This window comes from Ovis aries, chromosome 21 (genome assembly GCF_016772045.2).
Source record: "Ovis aries strain OAR_USU_Benz2616 breed Rambouillet chromosome 21, ARS-UI_Ramb_v3.0, whole genome shotgun sequence".
In the NCBI taxonomy this organism is placed as follows: Eukaryota; Metazoa; Chordata; class Mammalia; order Artiodactyla; family Bovidae; genus Ovis; species Ovis aries.
The window spans coordinates 24996128-25012890 of record NC_056074.1 but is presented as its reverse complement, the minus strand read 5'-3'; the positions used below and the strand labels follow the sequence as shown (position 1 = coordinate 25012890).

At 35.6% G+C, this 16763-nt stretch overlaps 1 protein-coding gene and 2 pseudogenes across 1 annotated transcript; all 3 read right to left on the bottom strand.

Moving 5' to 3' along the window:
• Positions 1–979: 979 nt before the first annotated feature.
• LOC101112863 (olfactory receptor 8G1-like) lies at positions 980–1966 on the bottom strand (annotated as a pseudogene).
• A 5456-nt stretch (positions 1967–7422) lies between these two features.
• Positions 7423–8382, bottom strand: LOC101112611 (olfactory receptor 8G1-like). The gene has a single exon (XM_015103040.3). The coding sequence runs from the start codon at positions 8368–8370 to the stop codon at positions 7423–7425; it is 948 nt and encodes a 315-aa protein (XP_014958526.3). The 5' UTR covers positions 8371–8382.
• Positions 8383–13700: 5318 nt separating this feature from the next.
• LOC101112361 (putative olfactory receptor 8G3) lies at positions 13701–14624 on the bottom strand (annotated as a pseudogene).
• Between the last annotated feature and the right edge of the window lie 2139 nt (positions 14625–16763).

Genomic DNA, 16763 nt, shown 5'->3' with positions numbered 1-16763 from the left:
GATGTAGTGTTCATTCTAGGAATTGTGGCTAATGTGGCTTCTGGTATAGTGCCAGAATTATGTAATAGATTCACACTTGTTTTCTAGAGTCCAGTCACACATCAGAAACAAGGTACACTCTAGGATTCTTTAAGTATCATCTAACATTAGCAAAGAAGGATATTGTAAAAAGACTTAAAGAGAATGCGTGATACACTAAACTGGATAATGAATTATAGTAGGTCATGTGATTTTCATTTATCATAAAATAGTGCCACTTAAGAAAGCAAAATATGAAACCTGGAAATTACTGTTTATCCATCTATCTACATATATATTAGATGTAAAAATAAAAGTGTATACACTTATCTAAAACCATCTTTTATTTTCTTAACACTGTCTTTGAAAAGCAAAATATTTTAATTTTGATGAAATCCACACTATTAATTTTTATGAGTTATGATTTTGGGATCATATCTAGAAATTTTTTCCAGGCCCAAGGTTGGCTGTCAATGCAACTTAATGACTTGAGAAATCAGATATTCACAAGTTAGGGTTTGGGAAAGGTGCTTTTCCAGACTAGATGTGCAAAAGTTAGAGATTACAATCATTATACTGATAGCAGTTTTGCTGTTTTCTTTTCTTTTCTATTTTTTTGGACAGAAGAAAGAACATTAGTGATAACTGCTAGAAGATATTTCATTGACAGAAGGTTTTTATCAATTGTAGACAAGAACAGAGGGAGGAACGGTGTTGATGCCTTTAAGTGGGCCCATGTATCCAGATCATCCTATTTCTTTTAATCTGTATCTCAGTGATGTTTATGAGAGAAAAACTCAGAGACAAATGGCATCACAGGCCATACGAATATGAAATAATGTCAATAGAATGCCACTAAATGAATGGATATATATTAATAAATATATATTAACATGTGGGTTAAATTTAAATATTAACTTGCACAATAAAACAGCTAGTTAATTAGACTAAAACGTCATTCTCATATTATTTCTGATCAGAAGAATATTCTTCTCTCTAGCATTTTCTTCAGGGCAACATTGACATCCCTGTTCCGTAGACTATAAATCAGGGGGTTCAGCATGGGTACAACAATAGTGTAAAACACAGAGGACACTTTCCCTTCATCCATGGAACTGACTGATGATGGCTGCAGATACATGAATGCTGCAGACCCATAGAAAATAGCAACAGCTGAGATGTGGGAGCTGCATGTGCTGAAGGCTTTAGATCTGCCCTTCACTGAAGGAATGCGGAGGACGCTGGAAATAATGATGACGTAGGAGCTGACAATGATCAGGCTGGGGGCAAAGATGTTAAGTGCGCTAAAACATAGAACCAGTAATTCGTTGACATAGGTGCTAGAGCAGGAAAGCTTTAGGAGGGACAGGAGATCACAGAAATAATGGTTGATCACATCTAATTTGCAGAAATGAACTCTAAGTGTGCAGCCTGTGTGGGAGAAGGCACATATCAATCCCATCATATACACTCCCGAAATGAGGGAGAAACAGGCCTGATGTGACATGATAATATTATACAGCAAGGGGCTACAGATGGCAACATAGCGATCATATGCCATTGCAGCCAACATGTAACACTCAGAGATAGCAAAAAGAAGGAAGAAGTAAAGCTGAGTTATGCATTCAGGGTAGGAGATGATGCTCTTCTCTGTCATAAAGTTCACCAGCATTTTGGGGGTAATGACAGTGGACTGACAGAGGTCAATGAAAGACAAGCTGCTTAGGAAATAGTACATGGGAGTGTGCAGGCAAGAACTGAGCCCAATCAATATGATCATGCCCAGGTTCCCCACCACCGTGACCACATAGATTCCTAGGAAGAGGAGGAAAAGGGGCAGCTGGAGTCGTGGCTGTTCTGTGAGGCCAGCAAGGATGAATTCAGTCACTGATGAGTGATTTCCAGGGTCCATTTTCTTCTCGGCAGGTTCTAAGTTTGAAAACAGAAAAATGAGTGCAAGTGTGTGTGTGTGTGTATGTGTGTATGACAGAGATAGAGGCTTATGCATATATGTATGTGTGTGTGTGTGTGTTTGTGGGTGTGAGAGGCAGAGAATAATTCTGCAGAGATCATTCTTTATCCATCATCAGAGGACATACATAATAAAGGGAATTCTCTAGTATATCCTTCTACTGTAGGATAAACAATCATTCTGGTTGATTTAGAATAGAAATTATAAACTTCAAGCACTTTATAATTAAGATATTTCATAAAGTTTAAGAGAAACAATTTATAAATTTTTAAAGCCAGTCAAAAGAAATATTTCTAATATTATTTCTGAGTGTTCATCTTTCCTCCAAATTTTTATGTTTATATATTAATGTCATCAATGTCAAATGGCATAGAACTTTTCTTTCATTTATAATAAGTAATATAGTGTATGCTTTCTATAATTAATGAAGAGAGGATTCACAAGTCTTTGAAAAGTAATTATATTAGTTGGGGTTATATTCTTTAGTAACATCTCAACTGGAAATATCTGATGACCAGTATCATTTCACCTGAGATCAATGCTTTAATGGCTCAGCTTCCTTCTCCCTGGACTTTGACTCCAGAGGGCAGAAATGCAACTGCTTGGCAGACATCATGTTTATATCTCAACAGATATTCCCACCCCAGGAACCATTCAGTCTTCTTATTCTAAATAGGATAATCTTAGGGGTGAGAATATAATGGCATAAATACAAGCCATGTACTCTACCACTATGACCAGGGCATCACTGTACTGAGATTGATCTATACAGAAATGCTTAAGTGTTAGGTATGCCAATATTTTAAAAATATAATCATGTATTTTGTACATGTCCTCAAAAGAATTCAAAGATGGTAAAGATGTGGATGAGTAAAGTACATGCAAAATAAAATAAGTAATTTTAGTGTCAATTCAATACTAGTCAACAGTGATATGTTTTTTTAAAGACCAGTGTACCTTTGGTCTAGATTTGCAAAGGAAATGAGTAGGTACTAGAAAATAGAAATTCATATTCTTAACACTCAAGCAATATTTGGACTATTGTGTTCAGTTTGAAGTAAAATACTGTGTGTGATAAAGGAGAAGCTGCACAATTTCATAAATATGATCTAGAAATATGGTATTTTAAGATGGCTAAAACAATCAAAGATATTTTTTTCCAGCAAAGGAAAAATTCTTGTGACACTGGGCAGTTATCTCAACGTTCATTATATGTCAGTGAGAGGTACTGAACTTATTTTATATGTTCAAGAGATTGAGTAAAATTAACTGCTTCAAATTATGGAAAGAAATATTTGGTTTTACAGCAAAGACAAATATCCCTATCATCAGACACACCCCAAGCTGGCAATCATAAAATTTGAGCTCAGACTGAGAAACCATGTGCATAGCACGTATTCTTTAAGGACACACCTAATGAGTAGTTGGATTTAACGTACTTCTATTATCTTCATTCTAATGGAACCTGAATATGGTGGACAGTAGGAGATTGAATCCTCAGCTAAACACCACTCTTGCTGTGTGGTCTTGAGATAACATGTTTACTATCCAACACTCAGAAAAACAGAAACAATAAAATCTACCTTCCGTGTAAATTCTGATTAATGGTTCCTATGGGATGCTTAGTATGGTCCATACCTTTGGAAAGACCTTAATACTGTCAATGTTATTTTAATTTTGATCTATTGAGTTTGTTCCATTATATCTTTTGGTTCAGTGGCATTTTCATTTCTGCTATAATGGCTGGCTGCATATTGTCACTCTGGTTATTTAACTTATATGCATAGTACATCATGAGAATCGCTGGGCTGAATGAAGCACAAGCTGGAATCAATATTTCTGGGAGAAATATCAATAACCTCAGATATGCAGATGACACCACCCTTATGACAGAAAGCGAAGAAGAACTAAAGAGCCTCTTGATGAAAGTGAAAGAGGAGAGTGAAATATCTGGTTTAAAACTCAACATTGAGAAAACTAAGGTCATGGCATCTGATCCCATCACTTAATGGCAAATAGATGGGGAAACAGTGGAAAGAGTGACAGATTCTGTTTTTTTGGGCTCCAAAATCATTGCAGATGGTGACTGCAGCCATGAAATTAAGAGACACTTGCTCCTTGGAAGAAAAGATATGACCAACCTAGATAGCATATTAAAAAGCACAGACATTACTTTGCCAACAAAGGTTGGTCTGGTCAAAGCTATGGTTTTTCCAGCAGTCATGTATGGATGTGAGAGTTGGACTATAAAGAAAGCTGAGTGCTGAAGAATTGATGCTTTTGAACTGTGGTGTTGGAAAAGACTCTTGAGAGTCCCTTGAACCTCAAGGAGATCCAATAAGTCCACCCTAATGGAAACCAGTCCTGATTATTCATTGGAAGGGCTGATGTTGAATCTGAAACTCCAATAGTTGGCCACCTGATATGAAGAACTGACTCATTTGAAAAGACCCTGATGCTGGGAAGGATTGAGGGCAGGAGAAGAAGGGGATGATGGAGGATAAGATGGTTAGATGGCATCAATGATTCAATGGACATGAGTTTAGGTAAACTCTGGGAGTTGGTGATGGACTGGTAGGCCTTGTGTGCTGCAGTCCATGGGGTCACAAGTAGTTGGATACAACTGAGCCACTGAACTGAACTGAACTGATGGATGGCTGGAATTTTTTTTTTTTCTTAAGACATTTTCTTGTTCCTCCTTTCTACCTAAATACATACAATGATCCTGAAATTTGAAGTTTTTACTAAATATAAACTTCCTAAATATTAATATTTTATAAGGTATCCAAATGAAGTTTGAATAAATTTCTGTCATTCAATGATTTATTTCACCCAACAACAAAAATTTTTATTTTTATGTCTCACCAGGTGTCACATGTTTTAAGTATTATACAAAACAGCATTTGATAGAATTTCTTTTATGACCCATTATATTTCTTTATCTTCTCTCACACATTCCCAGTGTATCTGATGAAATATATTCAATAGTTAGAGTCCTTGAGTTAAAGGCTTTAATAATGGAAACCCCAGTTATAAGATCATTTTCTGTGTGCTGAGGATACCTTTCTCATGTTTACATTTAGTACGTGCTTAATTCTGTATCAATTATTATGAGTTACTTATCAGCTTTTCTTCTATCCTAGACTGTTAATACAGTGTTTGGCACAATGCCTTATATACAAGAATCAATAAATATGATTTTTAATAAAATTGTTGAAAGGAGTGTAGTGATAAGCTAACATAGACTCCAACACAAGTGAACAAAGCTCTCACACTACCTGAGTTGAAATGAGTAAACAAAGAAATACTGGCCATACTTTTATCCAGCGGACACAGAGAGATGATAAGGGAACCTTTGCTCCTCAGGGAGTCTGGATATTAGAGTGAGGAGTGATAGAGACAGAAAAATAGCTACTCACATCTTTTCATCTGAGGGCCCTAGAACAGAATATTCAACTTTCTAAAGTCCTGGACTGGGATGCAGATACATCTCTCTTTGTCCCCAAAACACCAGTGCTGTGTATTCTTCTCCTCTATTTCTCTGTAGGGAAAATGGTTCTGGTGATGCAGGTGGATAGTTCTGAGTACTAACCTTGCAGAAATTCTTGTTCTTGTAGGGTCATAACCTAGAAGACTCTGTTGTAATAATTGTGAGTCACTGGTCCTAGCTTCTGTTGAAGTCGATGGCCCCATGCAAATGTTGGTTGATGTGAATGGTGACTTATAATCTGAGTATTGATGCTACGAGTCAGATGAGGAACAGATAATGCTAATGATCTCCCATTAGGATCATATCCCACACATATCAACTCTTGGGAAGAGTTACAATTAGCAATTCCCTCTTCTCCCGTTGACTCTCTAGTGTTTAATAGTGTCATATCATTGTAATTTATCACTTTTGTTAGATTATAGGTTGGAAGAAAGTCTGGGATAGATCTTATTAGAACTCTGGTGAATTTCATGTCAAGCTATATAAGAACTCAAAATTTTAGGAAAATTTTAAGACCTGCATTAAAGGAACACTCTAAAGTGATTTCACAAAAGAGATTAAAAAAATAAAAATAAATTTGTGTGCAATATTTGAACAATTTTTTTCTCGTTGACATATATTAACTGTATACAGATGCCATGATGTATTTATAAAGCAGTAGTACTTGAAATATTTTAACATGTAGGCTGCAGGAAGGTGTCAACTGGTTACTGTCATAATCCCACGAAAAGTTCCTAACAAGTAGAATAAGTTAATGACTTTATCTAACTCTATAAAAAAAGAAATATTGAGGAATAATATAGAAATATGTCACTTAATGTGAAAAAGTTTACTAGTTGTTGTTTGCTTAATGCATAGAATAATTAAAAATCATGTTCTGGTTCAAGGTGACAACCTAGGAAGATCCACAACTCTGATTGCAGCAATATAGCAAAATGTATTGTATTTTCTCTTTATCTTAAAAACAAATTTATTGAACTGTAATTTACATGTGGTAAAATTCTACATATTAAGAATTTTCTCAATATCAATATAGGTGAAGTTCTTCTGCTTGGGTATAGGAAACCATGATAATCTAGACTGGAGTATTTGAGTTCCAGATACCAATGTATCTCCAGATTTGTTATGTTGACCCATCAGATACCAACCATACATACTATTTTTTAACACATGTAGACTGCATGCTTGAAAACCAAGAGTTTTGTTTCAAGGATATTGGCTTTTTAACTTTATTTAATGACTTAAGAAATCAGCTGTTCACAAGTTATCTTACCTGCACTGGGGCTTGATACAGAAGCTACTTACATTCATGCTTCTAAGTTTTTGTATAGAAATAATTTATGATGTCATCAGTTTTATTGCAGGTCTTTGAAGAACTCGTCAAATATAAATTTAATTGATTTTAACTTGGTGGATTCATGTTGATGTATGGCAAAACCAATACAGTATTGTAAAGTAAAATAAAGTAAAAGAAAAAAAAGAAAAATAAATAAATAAATAAATAAATAAAATATTGAGAACTAAAAAAAAATAAAGTCATATGTAGCTAATTAGAGAAAGTAATGGACAAAGACAGTATGAGATATATACAGCTTCACATAAATGTTTTTAAAAAGGAAATAAGGAAGTTATCAAAGTCTTTCTAGTGTCAAGAACTATTTTAGGTCCTGAAGATATGGAAGTAAAATACAAGCATGGGGGTAACCTTTATGAACATTACAGTAGATATATATTTTGGACAGTAAGCATGCAAGTACACACCAAAAACAATAAATGGCATAGTAGGAGGCATACTGGTTTGAGCAATGTAACAAAGCATGAAACTTTGTTCTTAACTTAGATTTTAAGCTCTGGTAAGGATTTTGAAGTAAGAGAATCATATATCCATTCAATGTAATAGGCAATGACTAGATCTAAAATATTACGCTCATGTTATGTCTGGTCACAAAAATATTCTTCTCTCAAGAATTTTCTTCAGGGCAACATTGACATCTTTATTCCTGAGGCTGTAGATTAGGGGGTTCAGCAATGGCACAACAATAGTATAAAACACAGAGGACACTTTCCCTTGGTCCATGGAACTCACAGACGATGGCTGTAGGTACATGAATGCTTCAGATCCATAGAAAATAGTGACAGCTGAGATGTGGGAGCTGCATGTGCTGAAGGCTTTGGACCTGCCCTCCATGGAACGAATGTGGAGGATGCTGGAAATGATGAAGATGTAGGAGCTGAGGATGGTCAGGATGGGGGCAAAGATGTTAAGTGCACCAAAGCATAGAACCAGTATTTCGTTGACATAGGTGCTAGAGCAGGAGAGCTTTAGGAGAGGTAGAAGATCACAGAAATAATGGTTGATCACATCTAATTTGCAGAAATGAACCCTAAGCATACAGCCTGTGTGAGAGAATGCACATACCAATCCCATCATATACACTCCCAAAATGAGGGAGAAACAGGCCTGATGTGACATGATGGAACTATACAGCAAGGGGCTACAGATGGCAACATAGCGGTCATATGCCATTGCAGCCAACAGGTAACGTTCTGCAATTATAAAAACAAGAAAGAAAAAGAGTTGGGTCATGCATTCAGGATAGGAGATGATGTTCTTCTCTGTCACAAAGTTCACCAGCATTTTTGGGGTAACGACAGTGGACTGACAGAGGTCAATGAAGGACAAACTGCTTAGGAAATAGTACATGGGGGTGTGCAGGCGAGAACTGAGCCCAATCAGTATAATCATGCCCACGTTCCCCACCACCGTGACCACATAGATTCCTAAGAAGAGGAGGAAAAGGGGCAGCTGGAGTCGTGGCTGTTCTGTGAGCCCAGCAAGGATGAACTCAGTCACTGAGGAGTGATTTTCTGCTGCCATTTCCATCTGCATAGTCTCTGGAGGGGAAAGAGTAAAACACTGTCATCGGAGGGAATTCATTCCATTCTTTTTAATTTGGAGTAGAGTGCTCCATATAAATGATTCACATTTTTGGCATCCTATCCACCTATATAATCACTTAACTGTGGGTCTATTTATGGAATGAAAGTGCATCTAAAGCCAGAAAGAAGAACACCAATACAGTATACTAACGCATACATATGGAATTTAGAAAGATGGTAACGATAACCCTGTATGTGAGACAGCAAAAGAGACACAGATGTATAGAACAGTCTTTTGGACTCTATGGGATAAGGAGAGGGTGGGATGATTTGGGAGAGTGGCATTGAAACATGTATAATATCATATAAGAAATGAATCACCAGTCCAGGTTCAATGCAGGATACAGGATGCTTGGGGCTAGTGCACTGGGATGACCCAGAGTGATGGTACAGGGAGGAAGGAGGGAGGGGGGTTCAGGATGGGGAACACGGGTACACTCGTGGCTGATTCATGCTGATGTATGGCAAAACCAATACAATGTTGTAATTAGCCTCCAATTAAAATAAATAAATTAAAAAAGAAATCTCAATAAAAAATAAATTCAATATTTATAAAGCCTCATTTTCAAATACAATAAATATATTTTCTTTTTTAAATGTAAATTTATTTATTTTAATTGGAGGTTAATTATATTACCATATTGTATTGATTTTGCTTCTATTAAAGCTTTTAGCCATGTTTATAATAATAAAAACATGCATGGCAGCTTTATGCATAACAATGCAAATTGGAAACAATTCAAATTTATGTCCATCACTGATGAATAGATGAGTGAGTCATAGTATAGTATGTACATACATAATCATATGCATATCCACATATATACATATATGTATGTGCATATATAAACATATACAGCAACATATATTGATGGTATCTATAGATTGGATTAAAAGTGTGACATTCAGAGTCTTTTAATTTATCATCAACCACAAACTGCCTCATCCATCTACCCTTTGATGCCATGTCAGTATTACCATTTTCTATTTGTGCCATAAAAATCAACCCTGAATATTCACTGGACAGGATTGTTGCTGAAGCTGAAGCTCCAATACTTTTGCCACCTGATGTGAAGAGCTGACTCATTGGAAAAGACCCTGATGCTGGAAAAGATTGAAGGCTAAAGGAGAAGCAGGCAGCAGCTGTCTGTCTTTTTTTTTTTTTTTTTTCCACATGAAATAATCCTATCATCTCTCTTTGTCTCTGTTGTGTGGTAAATATGTTCTCTTTTCTTTTCAATCTTACTTAAGTTAGAAATCATCATGAAAACATTCTCCAACACCTTGTAATTGATTTAACTTTCCCACTTTACATTCAGAAAACCGTCATTTCTAAACAGCACATTTTTAGACTTGAGATGTATTGTAAGTCAGTTGATAAACCGAATTATACTTATTCTCCTCTGTATAACAAGTAAATTGCATAGTGTTTAGGACATCGGGGGATATAAATGGGATTTTATAAATAATTCCATACAAGAATGTATGAAGACTATTTGCCTGAATTTTCATGGTATTATTTCCAGACTTAATAGTCTCAAGCCACAAACATGAGATGAATACACTCACCTTTCTTCTTGCTGGAAATCTCAATACCAAATTTTGTTTGCAACATTCTTCCTTTGACTCAGAAGATAGCTCTGTATTGGTGTCAGGAATGATAGGTACCCAGCTTTCTGCTGTCTTTAGTGTTGAGAGGGCTGGCACAGCCCCTTTTGAAGCTGGTCTACATCACAGGTCAGCATCTCTAATTCTAAGTCTTCAGTGTGTGTTTCTTCAGCTTCAAGGTAGCAAACACCTGCACCTTTCTCAGTTCTCCCTTGAGCGGTTGTGATCACTGTGCTATGAAGGTGTGTCACGGATTTCATATAAGCCAGGCAATAAATAACATGGAGTCAAATACTCTCCAAGGATTTCCGTTTCTCAGAAGACAAGCTCTTGAGAAAGAAGCAGCTGCAGTTGACATGTCCCCAGTTGTCTTATCTTTTTCCTTAAGAGGAATTCTCTGTCAATCCTGAACTCAACAATTAGTGACCAAGATTTCTTCACAGGATCACCTGGAGACTTTTTCAAAATAAAATCCTCAACCAGCATCAGATCCTTCTCAAGAGCATTTGAGATTTTGAAATTCTGCATCTCATACAAGCTCCTGGCCAGTTCTAGTTGTTCCTAGTCCACTCTGTGAGTAAAAGGTTTTAGAGGATTGGGCAACATTCTGACAAGTTATCCTAATGTTAAAATGGAAACAATTTTTAATATGATGAGGTAAATCATTTATCCTTTCAAAAATGTATTTAATCCATTTTACATGTAAATACAAAATACACATATTAATTCAAGTCAAATCTATATGTTATTGGATTTAAAGTTATGGGGTAAGAATTCAGAATATTGACAATTTTTGATCTTTTAGGTGCTCACTATTAACGATTCTAGTGCTAAGCTGCACATATAAAACATTTTATTAGGCACTTATGTTTCATGTTTCCTCTGTTCTTGTGTATTGTATTTTCACTGTTTGTTCTAAAACAGGAAAATTGGAAACATACTTAGAAATGACTGAATTAAGGTAAATTGCACACTCAAGTCAGGAGAAATCTTAAATATAAGAAGACTCAGTTTTATTTTTAACCAGTTTATACTTTTGTTACATTGAAAGTAAAAGTCACTCAGTTGTTTCTGATTCTTTGTGACCACATGGACTATGAGTGCACAGAATTCTCCAGGCCAGAATACTGGAGTGGTTAGCCTTTCCCTTCTCCCTGGGATCTTCCCAACCCAGGTCTCCTGCTTTGCAGGTGGATTCTTTACAAGCTGAGCCACAAGGGAAGTTAATGCTTCTCAATTTTAGATATTCATTTAAACTCATTTAAAAAATTATCAGGGAAGTTGTTTTTTTCTTTTAATTTCAATACCGAGGTTGAACCCTATGCCAATTAAGTCAAAATTTCAGGGTGTGAGGTCAGATATCAATATTTTTCAAAAGCTCCTCAACTTTTAATGTGTATGGGAATAAAGCAGATTCTTATAGTAAGTCTTTTTTTTTAAGGCTACTAGTTTAAATTTTATTTTTTAATATAAATTTATTTATTTTAATTGGAGGTTAATTACTTTACAATAGATTTGAGATTATACATTTTAAATAAAATCTTTCAGATTTTGCCACTATTTCTCGTCTATCAACCACTCTGAGAAACAAGGTTCTAGAGGGTCTCTTGTTTTGAATACCTTCCACTGGAGTTCTTTCAGATTCAAGAAAAATCCACCCTACCCATGCACCAAAAATCTTTTAGCTTTGTGTTTGCTATGGCTGCAGGATTCTGATATGTTTGGAGAAGAATACTGTGTGTCTGGAATGCCACTGTATAAGTGAACAGACTATGATTGAAGTTGCTTCAGTGTGCCAAATAAAAGAAGTAAAAAAGAGTTGGAATTTGGTAAAGGTCAGATATAGAAAGAATGTAAACGAGAAGTAAAGAGATCATTCCTATACTTATTCAGAAATTAAAAATATGAAGAGATCCATATAAGCTGTATGTTCATTTCTGACAGGTTATATGTTCTGATTTAGCTGATTTATATATATATATATATATATTTATATATTCTGGACTATATATAACAGACTAGGAATTATGCCTAAGGTAGAAGTTGTAATTGTAGCCATTCTACCTTCTTTTATAGTATTGATGAATAGTAGGTCAAATAATATGAAAATAATAAGACAAATAATATGAAAATTAAGTCAAATAATATGAAATAGATGAAGATGAATGTTTGCCATTGATGGATGAATGGATAATGAAATACACGTGTGGTAAATAAAATTATGTTTTTATATATATATATATAAATTATATATATATATATATATATATAGTCATCTATTTGGACACTATAGTTGAATAAGGCAGCACACTACCCAAAGAATGTTGATCTGTCAGTAATGAGTAAGATGGTTTGAACTGAGAAGAGGCTGAATACAACTGGGTATTCAGAGTTTCATGTGAATTTATAGTTACCAGATGTTAATGCCCAGAAGCTAAAAAGGAACAATATGAGGGGAGATAAGAGATGTTTCCAAGATAAAACTGACAAGAAACGGCAATTGTTTATAATTTATATGGCAAAAGGCGTGAACCTCATGAAAGTAATACAACTTACAGAATTTGGGTTTATTATGAGTAGCTGTTAACATACATTTATTGTTGTAGTTTAGTGGCAAGGTTATGTTGGATGGACGCTTTGCAACCCTGTGGACTGTAGCCTGCAGGCTCCTCTCTCCATGGGATTTCTCAGGCAAGAATACTGGAGTGGGTTACCAGTTCCTTCTCCAGGGGATCTTTCCCACCCAAGGGCTGAACCCACATCTCCTGCATTGGCAGCTGTATTCTTTACCGCTGAGCCACTGGGGAAGCACCTGTTACATAAACAGTATAGCACTAATGGTTTAAAGATAAAAATGTGTTGAGCTACTTGTGTAGAAATTGTTGGTATTGAAAATGATAATTTGAATCTCTTTGATAAGTCTTATCATAAGATTCTGCAATCACTCTGCATTTGGTGTTTTTGCTTGATCAACACAAGTTTGAAATATTTTGATTATTTTCATTAAATCAAATGAAATAAAAGTAAAAATAGCATTGGAGAGATCTAACAAAAAGCAATACAATCTCACACAAAAGGTAGATGCTTAATGTGTAGAAAGAAATTACTGGGAAGGCCTTACACCTACCCATAATTACATGGAGCCAATAGATTACTTTGAGTAAAATTACAGTTCTCGGAGCCAGACATTCTAGCCTCTGTCTTTATTATGTTTGGGACTATGGGGACATTTACTCAAAGTAAACAGGTTTCAGTTGATTCATCTCTCAAATGGAAACAATACTAAGGCTTGCCTTGAGAGAATATCATAAATATTAAAGAAAGTTGTCTAATATAAAGTGCTGGGCACATCGTTTGATATTTTATACTATCTCAGTAATAATATGTCATTACTTTATGATGATCATCATAGTTATTCTTGTTTTTATTTTTTAAATATTACACTGAAACTTTAAATCTCGAGTCTCTGACTTTATTCTTGATATTTCTCCATAGTCATATAACACAAATTCAAAGGTTTTAGCCTGAAGAGAATTTGGGAAATGTATTGTCTGAGAAAATGATCCTGAATTTCCAAAAATTTGAACAATAAAAATAAAACATTACATATCTCAGTAAAGCAAAGGTTTATTTCTGATATGGCACCAACACTGAGTCTATTCATCTACATTTTCAACTGTCCAGAATTTTCTTCAGGGCCAATTTGACATCCTTATTCTGCAGAGTGTAGGTCAGAGGGTTCAGCATGGGCACAGTGCAGGTATAAAACCCTTGTCTTTATATGAGCCCCTTGGTCCATGGGACTCACAGATGATGGCTGCAGGTACATGAATGTTGCAGATCCATAGAAAACAGCAACAGCAAAGATGTGGGAACTGCAGGTGCTAAAGGCTTTGGACCTGCCCTCCGTGGAGTGTATGTGGAAGGTTTTGTAGAGAATGAAATTGTAGGAGATAAGAATAGTTAAGACAGAAATCAGGACGTTGAAAGAACTGTAGACTAGAGCCAAAAAATTGTTGAAATAGATGCTAGAACAGGATAGCTCCAGGAGTGAAAAAAACATGGCAGAAATAATGGTTAACCACATTGGCCTTGCAGAAATAGAGTCTCAAAATAAGGCAAGTATGGAAGGTCAACTGAGTGATTCACAAGACAAAAACTGCTGCTGTGAGCTGGAAGCACCTATAATAACACATGATGGCATTATAAAGCAAGGGGTTACAGATAGCAACGTAGCAGTCATATGCCATTTCAGCCAACATATAACTCTCTGCAATAGTAAAAAGAAGAAAGAAATAGAGCTGAGTCAAGCATTCAGGGTAGGAGATGACATTTTTCTCTGTAACAAAGTTCACCAGCATTTTGGGGGTAATGACAGTGGACTGACAGAGATCAATAAAGGACAAATTGCCAAGGAAATAGTACATGTGGGTGTGCAGGTGAGAACTGACCCCCATCAGTGTGATCATGCCCTGGTTCCCCACTACCGTGACCACATAGATTCCTAGGAAGAGGAGGAAAAGGGGCAGCTGGAGTCGTGGCTGTTCTGTGAGGCAGCGGGGATGAACTCACTGAGGAGTGATTTCCAGGGTCCATGTTGTTCTAGGCAGATTCTAATTAAAAAAAAACAGAAAATGAATGTATTTCTGTGTGTGTGTGTGTGTGAGAGAGAGAGAGAGAGAGAGAGAGACACACACACACACACACACACACACACACACACACACAGACAGAGAGAGAGAGACAGGGGGAGAGAGAGAGAGAGGCAGAGAGTAATTCTGTGGAGATCATTCTTTATCCCTCATCAGAGGACATACATGATGCAGGGAATTCTCCAGTATCTCCTACTACTCGAGGACAAACAATCATTCTGGTTGAACTAGAATAGAAATTATAAACATCAAGAACTTTAAAATTAAGAAATTTCATAAAGTTTAAGAGAAACAACAATTTATAGATTTTTAAAGTCAGTCAACATGAAGATTTCTAGTATCATTTCTGAGTACTCTTCTTTCCTCCAAGTTTCTCTGTTGATATATTCATATCATGCATGTCAAATGACATAGCATTTTCCTTCCATTTATAATAAATAATAGTAGTGTGTGCTTTCTATAATTAATGCAGGAGGATTCACAAGTCTGTGGAAAGTAGTTATATTAGTTGGGGCTGTCTTTAATAACATCTCAACTGAAAATACCTGAAATGTGACCACCATACAGTATCACTTCACCTGAGATCTGATGGACTAATGTCCCAGCCTCCTTCTCCCTGGACTTTGACTCCAGAGGGCAGATATGCAACTGCTTGGCACACATCATGCCTATACCTCAATAAGTTTTTCCACCCCAGGAACCACTCTTATTTTAATTTGGATAATCTTCAGGGTGAGAGTATAATGGCCTAAATACAAGTCATGTACTCCAACACTGTAACCAGGGCATCAGTGTACCAAGGTTGATCTATGCAATTTGGACTTCATGATTTAAATCGTGGAGGTGAGAAAATGATTCTATTCTCCAAATCATAAAGTTCTTTTGAACACAAACACTAGGTGTTTGGTATGCCAACCTTTTTAAAATATAGTCATGTATTTTGCATTGTTCTCAATAGAATTCAAAGATGGACGAGATGTGGATGAGTAAAGAACATGCAAAATAAAATAAGTAATTTTAGTCTCAATTCAATACTAGTCAAAAGTGTGATGTATTTTTTAAAGACCAATGTATCTTTAGATTTGCACAGGAAATGAGTAGGTTCTAAAAAATAGAAATTCATATTCTTAACACTCAAGTGATATTTGGCTATTGTGCTCAGTTTGAAGTAAAATACTGTAGGAAAAGCTACACAGTTTCCTAAATATGATCTAGAAATCAGTTATTTTAAGATGGCCAAAATAACTGAGAATATTTTTTTTCTGGCAAAGCAAAAATTCACGTGGCACAAGACAGTTATTTCAAAATTCATCATATGGCAGTGAGAGGTACTGAACTTACTGTATACTTTCAAGAGACTGGGTAAAATGAACTGCCTCAAACCATGGGAAGAAATATTTAGTTTCACAGCAAAGACAAACATCCCTATCACCAGACACATCCTGAGCTGACAGTCATAAAGTTGGAGCACAGCCTGAATAGCCACGTAGACAGCAGATATTCTTTAAGGACACACCTAATGGGTAGTTGGATTAAATGTACTTCTATTATCTTCATTCTAATGGATCCTGAATATGGTAGATGTTAGAGGTTTGAATCCTCAATTCAACCCCATTCTTGCTGTGCGGTCTTGAGATAATATATCTACTTTCCAACTCTCCAAAAAACAGAAATACTAAAATTTACATTCTGTGTATATTCAGATAAATGATTCCTATGAGATGCTTAGCACAGTCTCATACCCTTGGTAAGAACTAAATTTTGTCTCTGTTATTTTCTTTTTACTCTACTGAGTTTCTTTCCATTATATCTTTTGTTTCAGCAGCATTTTCATTCCTGCAATGATAGCGGGGTTTTTTTTTCTTTAAGACATTTTTTTGTTCCTCCTTTCTACCTAAATATATACAGTGATACTGAAATTTGAAAGTTTTTCTAAATATTAACTCCTAAATATCAATATTTTCCAAGGTTTCCAAATAAAGTTTGAATAAATTTCTGTCATTCAATGATTTATATCACCCAACAAAAAAATCTTTTAATTTCATGTCCCATCAGGTATCACATGATTTAACAATTATGCAAA

Coding starts and splice junctions, on each gene's coding strand:
- LOC101112611 (XM_015103040.3), bottom strand. CDS start 8,370: ATGCAGATGGAAATGGCAGCAGAAAATCACTCCTCAGTGACTGAGTTC.